The sequence below is a fragment of the Salvia splendens genome, chromosome 13 (genome assembly GCF_004379255.2).
Source record: "Salvia splendens isolate huo1 chromosome 13, SspV2, whole genome shotgun sequence".
NCBI classification, from domain to species: domain Eukaryota; kingdom Viridiplantae; phylum Streptophyta; class Magnoliopsida; order Lamiales; family Lamiaceae; genus Salvia; species Salvia splendens.
In genome coordinates, this window is record NC_056044.1 from 6,321,045 (window position 1) to 6,328,108 (window position 7,064).

Genomic DNA, 7,064 nt, shown 5'->3' on the forward strand with positions numbered 1-7,064 from the left:
GTACCCAAAATCAAATTCGGATCGGCTATCGGGTATTAGTTTTTGGGAAATTCAGAATTTGGTACCGGAAATTTTCTGATCGGGTATCCGCAGGTACCCAATTTCACAGGCCTAGTTAAAATGATTTTGACTCAATGAGTAATTTTTTTGTCATTTTGGTACATTCCATAAAATTAGTCCACTTATATTTTTTGACAAGTTTTGTCTACTTTACTAATTTCGCACACTAAGAGTGAAGTCTATTTTTGTTCCTAAACATAATACTTACTTCCTCCATCCGTCATTAGGAGTCCCGGTCATTCGTTTTATAAAAATGATAATAATAGTTAAAGTGGAGATATGGTAAAATAAGAGTGAGAATAATTTTGAGAAGAGTTTTCCTCTCACACATCGCGCACACACAATAGACGTCTAAGCGTATTCAAGTTCTAATGCAATGGCCATATAGTATTTCATCTGCATTTTTTTTGGTCTCTTCAAAAATTTCAGCAATTGAACTGAACACATGATGTTACCTCTTATATGTATTTACCCAACCCGACAAGCATTTTATCTCTCTGTCGACACAAGGCAAGAGTTGCAAAATACTACTCCTTCTATCCCATAAAAATATGGTCAAAGAAGTAAAGTAAGAGAGAGAAAAATAATGGTAAAGTAAAGTAAGAGAGAGGAAGAGAATGATAGCTAAAATAATATTACTGGATAATGTGACCTACATTATTAAATTGATACTATAACTTTTCAAAAATGAAATGCATATATTTTTGTAGGATGGACGAAAATGAAAAATGCACGTATTTTTATGGCATGAGAGCCAGAGGAGTATTAAGGGCACCCGCAATGGGGCGCCCTATGGCGTCCATCGTCCTCGGGCGCGGACGATGCCCCCATTGTGGGTGTCCGCCATCGTCCGTCCCTTTCGTCCGCGGTCGATCCATAGGGCGCGCCATATGGCGTGGACGATGGCCTATCATCCGCGCCATTGTGGGATCGTTGGACGATGGCGCGGACGATAGGCCATCATCCGCGCCATCGGGCAACCCATTGCGGGATCGGCGGACGATGGTCGGGGACGATGACACGCGTTTTTTATGGCTATTTAAACCTCGTTTCTCATTCACTTGTTCGTACGAACATCTCACCTCTCTCATTTCGCTCATCTCTCACATTTCTACCTCGCTCAAATACCAAAATGAACAACGACGATGACGCCACTAGTTCTAGCTCCTCGGAGTCGGGTAGTTCGACCTCGTCCACCTCGGAAGCCTTAGATGCAGCCGTTGAAGAGGCCATGGCGGAATGCTTAGCCCAAATGAAATTTTGTGTTATTTTGTGTGTTACTTAGATTTTCTATAAATGAAATGAAATGAAAATTCATAGGGCGCACCTTAGGGCGCCCCATTACAAGTGGAGGTAGGAGGATAAAACTGATGACGTGGCGCGCCATAGGGCGCGCCTTAGGGCCCCCATTGCTAATGGCCTAAGATTAAGCGAGAAATACACCATCGCAACAACTACTCCCAGTTTTCGGAGTGGAAGATTACAGCAAATTCAAAATACTGTACATAGCTAAATAGAAATACTATTTCTCATTTAGTTATGCGCCTGAGAATGTGCCACCTCAACTACTAATTTAAAAATATTACTCACTCCGTCCGCCATTAGGAATCTCATTCCTTGGCAGCACGGGTTTTAAGAAATGTTAAGAAAAGTGGATTAAAAAAAGTTAGTGGAATATGAGTCATACTTGTAGTATTAGTTTTAAATAAAATATAAGTGAAATGAGTTAGTGGAATGTGAAACCTATTATGGTAGAAGTGATCCGGGACTCCTATTCGCGGACACGGAACTCCTATTCACAACCAATTAAAAAAGCAAACTTCGAATGGAAGAATCTGCTGTAGTTTGGTAATTACAATTATAATTTAAAATATTCTTAAAATTTCTTGTCTTAGATGATGAGTGAAAATAAAATAAGGACTAAAACTTTTCTTATAATCGATACGTAAATCAGACTAGCAATACGTAATTAGAAATAAATACCTATATATGTTAATCCAACCACAAGTCCTTTAACTTTGCAAATCTATGGGGTATAAAAATGAGATTGGTCAAGTGCACCCTAAATACAAACATTACCATAGTATAAAGCTATAATGCTACATAAACGTATACTCTATTGATCTACTGTTAAGCAAAAGATGTTAAATGCACGTCAACGGCTCAATATATGAAAAATTTCGGAATATGGGTTTAAATTCGCTGACCTTTCGAGATAAGAGATTCAATTTGCTTACCTTTCGAAATATGGGTACGAGACATGCGAATTTTTCGGAATAAGGGTTTTACACCTTTTTTATATTTATTCTCTTCATTTTTCTTATTATTTCTCTTCCAATAATTATATATTTACTAAACTATCCTTTAACCCATCTCTCAAAAATTTCATTTTACCTCCCTCCAACTAGATTGATGTCAGATCATGTTAGTACTCTAAGATCAGGGACTCGTCAGTTATTGAAGGTTCTCAGTTACCACTTAAGTGGTCTGTTTGCATTACCACTTAAGTTTGCATTCTGCTGTATCATTACCACTTAAGTTTTACGGTAAATGATGAGGCTGATTGAGCTCTACTGCTCCTTTTTTTTCCGGACTGTTGATATTGCTAAAGTTTGATTTAAAGAAATTTTGTGCTATCTGCTTTGTTAAATATTTCAACTCCGTGACAGATGGAAGAAGGAAATGTATCGAGCAGTTTGACTTCTGCTGCAGCTTTTGTGGAAGGGGGAATTCAGGAAGCATGCGATGATGGTTGCAGTATATGTCTTGAAGCCTTTTGTGATAGTGACCCTTCTACGGTTTGTACAAACTACTATCTATTAACGACTGAGGATTGAAACTGACCTATACTTAATTGATTATTTTTCTCTGCTTCAGCTGACTACTTGCAAGCACGAGTTTCATCTTCAGTGCATTCTTGAGCTCTACTGTATCATAATGGAGTGGTCTGTTTGCATTCTCGGTTCTTGTCACATGGATTAAGGAATTGAGATAAATGATAGTTTAGTAAATCTATAATTATTGGAAGGGAAATAATAAGAAAAATGAAGAGAATAAATATAAAAAGGTGTAAAACCCTTATTCCGAAAAATTCACATGTCTCGGACCCATATGTCGAAAAGTAAGCGAATTGAATCCATTATCTCGAAAGATCAGCGAATTTAAACCCATATTCCGAAATTTCTCCTCAATGTATATATAAAGCTATAATTACACATCTTATTCAAAAGGCAAGCACCAAATATTCAAACAGAGAGCTAGTATTTAGCTAAACGATTTAAGCCTCGCAAACCATGGAGTATAATATATACACAAATTACTCTCACCTCATATAATTTAGAGAATCAAACCCTTTGGAGAGTCTGGTTTTTTGTCGCTTGGAGTCGGAGTCGGCGTTGTAGTTGGAGCATCTTTTGGTGAATCAAATGAGTGAAGCTGAGTGTAACCTTGAGCTTCATTTCTTCCCTGCTCTTCCTCAGCAACTTTCTCCATTGTTTTCTGTCCAACATCCCCGGCTGCCTTTTGAACCCGGCTGAAAGCACCGGCAACCCATGAAGTGCCAGTTAGGATGTATCGGTTTTTCATGATGGCAGTTCCTGCGCTACTCACAGTCTGTTCAGCAGCAGCAAAAGCTGTCTTAGTCTTCTCAGAAACCTGAAACTTCTGGTCTACTTCCTTCACTTTGTCGTTGACTATGGTCGCTCCAACAGTGATTTTCTCACTCAGTCCAATCTTTTGATCCAGCGATGCTACTTTGGCTGAAGCAGTTGATATGAGTTGGTGTCTCTCATCGAAAGACTTTGCTCTGTTAAGTGCGTCCTTCCCTAATATAAAACCCTTGGCTAACATGCCGCTAACAACATCCTCTGCCTTCTGTGCAGCAGCAGTAACACTACCGCCCGCATTATCACTTTGTGATGCCTGTAAAAGAAAGCTGTTAAATAACTCCCCACAAGAGGTTGTATTTCAAAAATGAAAAAACAAAAGTTTCCATACGGTAGCTGCTGCTGCTGCTGTTGCTGGCAGTGTATAGTTTGGTTCAAGAGCAATGGTTACTGACTGGTCCACTATTGTAGCTCCCTGCAAAATATCAGAATCCTTAAAATTCTGCCTTCTACAACAAACCAAGAGTTTATTCCTTTATTTCGCCTTTCTATAGTTCAACCAGAATAACAAATAAACAGAAATAAACCAACATTCAATTGGAAAACAGACCTCAGTAACAAGTAGAAAGAAAGGAAAGCAACAAAAGGTGGAATTATGATGCACTTTCCTATGGCAAGCACTTAATCGACCTAAACATTTAAGGATCAAGGAAAGGAAAGATATTCAACTGTAAGAAGAAAAAGATACTAAAAATTTTTACGGCATAAAAAATGATCAACTCCTTGCTCAGCCAAAACCATATGTCAATTATCATGGCAAAACATAAAAGTATGGTCCCAGCAGTTAGTCCAAAGTTTGGATTTGTGAGCAGTTACAAACTGAATGGTATGGATTTGACAGAAATATAACACACACATCTCATTTCCAAAAACTAAACAACACCCCACTCCCCAGTCTAACAGATGAGCAGAAAAAAGTCTTGTAGAGTTTCATATCATCTATGTCCTAAGATCAACAACAGATAGAGTGAGAGTATTGAGAAGGATACCGAAAGAAGAACAGCAGTTTCTGCACCCTGAGCATCGTTGAAAGTAACATACGCAGATTGAGATCTCTCATTTTCACTGAAAACAAGCAAGCAATAGATGAGTCCAAATAGCATTGCTAACCACCATAGAGCAATCATCGAAGACTCGAACCATAAAGGAGAAACAATCTAAGGGTCAGTGACCGAACCTTTTCATTTCAACATATTGGATCGCCCCAGAGAAGGAAAAGAACTCCTGGATATTCCGTTCTGTTGCACTGAGTGAGACATTGCTCACTTTCACAGTCCTGGTCTGCCATGAACAAAGAGTGAGAGGATTTTCAAATATACAATTTCAGCTCAAAGTTAGACAGATTTATCCTTGATAAATAATCTCATCCAACTTAAATAACTGAATAGAATAACATCCAAATATTGGTTCAAACCCCCTAAAGGTTATATGGAGAGAGAGAGAGAGGTATAGAATCATTCTTATACAAAAACAACAAATTGAATCTTAGCTCGAACCATCATGTTACTTTCCATAATTGTCAATAATCCAGGAGGAAAAAAAATGAACTCTAGGTCTTGAGCCACAGTACAAATTCAGATTAGTAGCTCTTGTTCCAGATATAGTCATCAGCTCATCTATTACGTTTATTGTCGATCAAACGTTTAATATTATATCCATGAGAATTAATAGACATATAAATTCCTCGATTCAGTTTAATTATTGATATCCTCATTTGAAAAAACCAAAAAAAGCTCAACAAATCGAAAATCAATCAGGAAAAACTAACTATATCACAAAATCGAAACCAAACTTATTCACGGAAACCTAAATTTTTATTAAATCTTGTTCAAGGTAAAATACTTACTATTAAAAACCCACAGGGGAGAAGAAAACTGAAAAAATATCTAACGCTACTCAATAAATTTGTGTCTAATAACAACACTGAAAATGAAAAAAAAAACAAAACAGTGAATTAAACCATGGATATACTTACAGTCATTGCCTACGAGTGTGTGTGATTACAGGAGAGATGCGAGAGAAATTTGAATCTGTGAATAAACTGGAGTAAACTGTGCGAAGAGAGTAGTTTGTGTGAGATAGAGAATTGGATATTTGATGATCAATTTATGAGTCTTGGAAATTAAGGAAGAAGTGTGTGCAGTTTGCGGTTACAGTAAAATTGCAGATGCGACTCTCAAAAAGTTGATTTTGCAGGGTAATTTTAGGCGGATCACAGTGAATTGGACTGAACCGCACTGGAGAGTACCCGCGTTTTTAGGCGTCACACGATTCGCATAGGCGTGGAATATCAACTTTTCAGGTGACGGTTTATTAAAATCTGCACAAACAAGGCAAATTATTTTTGGAAAATAAGGCAATTTAAATGTGAACGCTTCGATTTTATATTTAACCATTTTCACAACAATTAAACATACTTACACAAATAGATAGTTAAAATAATATTTAAAAACTAATATTATGTGAAATAGCTTGGTATAAACAATAGTAGTAAGTAATAACTTGTACTAGTTTGTAACTAAGATGTATGGTGTTTTTTAAATAATTATTTATTTTTAAAATATCTTGAACTTAATACTGCTTCAGTCTAAATTTAAACGATAGTACTAGTTGAGTATTATTTTCTTTTTGAGTCATACCAAGTTAGTTAAGTCATTTTTTTATATAAAAAAATTATTCTATCTTTTACTTTCGTCGTTCTGTTTTTTAATATTTTACTATTATATTTTCTAATTTATTTTATTTTATTTTTATTACAACTTTTAAATATACTAATTCTTTTAAATTCTGTAAGCATAAGAAATGCCCCAATATAAAATTAGTTTTATTTTATGAAATCAGACTCCCAAAAAAATTAACCCTACAAATTCATCATGCTCCACTTCAATTCACTTTGCGTGGTTATGATTTATGAATTAATTAAATCTTGAGTTTTCATTTAAGACTCCTAAGTTTTACCAATACTAGTATCACGCATGTGCAATGCACATATTAATATATTTTTAAAACATTAATTTTTTATTTTAAATTAATAAAAAAAATAGAATCAATATTAACAATGAACAATATGAGTAACAATTTTAGTTATATGAGAATAAAAAATCTATACAAATCAACATTGAAACATAATAAATAAATCACATAATATAATGTTTAAACATGAAATCATGGAGTAGGAAGATAAAAATCTATCATAATAAAAAATTAAATACAATGGATAATTACTCATCATTTTAAAAAGGGATAACTGCCTTAAAAGTCACCAACTTTCACCAAATTTCGGTTTTTCCCACAACCTATAAAATTCGCGTGTAAAGTCACCAACTTTGCATTTAGTCT

General features: G+C 35.6%; 1 protein-coding gene across 1 annotated transcript; it reads right to left on the reverse strand.

The window, feature by feature from the left end:
* Positions 1-3,199: 3,199 nt before the first annotated feature.
* Positions 3,200-5,966, reverse strand: LOC121761023 (binding partner of ACD11 1-like). The gene is made up of 5 exons (XM_042156604.1): positions 5,701-5,966; positions 4,903-5,006; positions 4,715-4,790; positions 4,057-4,140; positions 3,200-3,981 (listed from the first exon to the last, which is right to left on the reverse strand). The coding sequence occupies exons 1-5, from the start codon at positions 5,704-5,706 to the stop codon at positions 3,397-3,399; spliced, it is 855 nt and encodes a 284-aa protein (XP_042012538.1). The 5' UTR covers positions 5,707-5,966; the 3' UTR covers positions 3,200-3,396.
* Between the last annotated feature and the right edge of the window lie 1,098 nt (positions 5,967-7,064).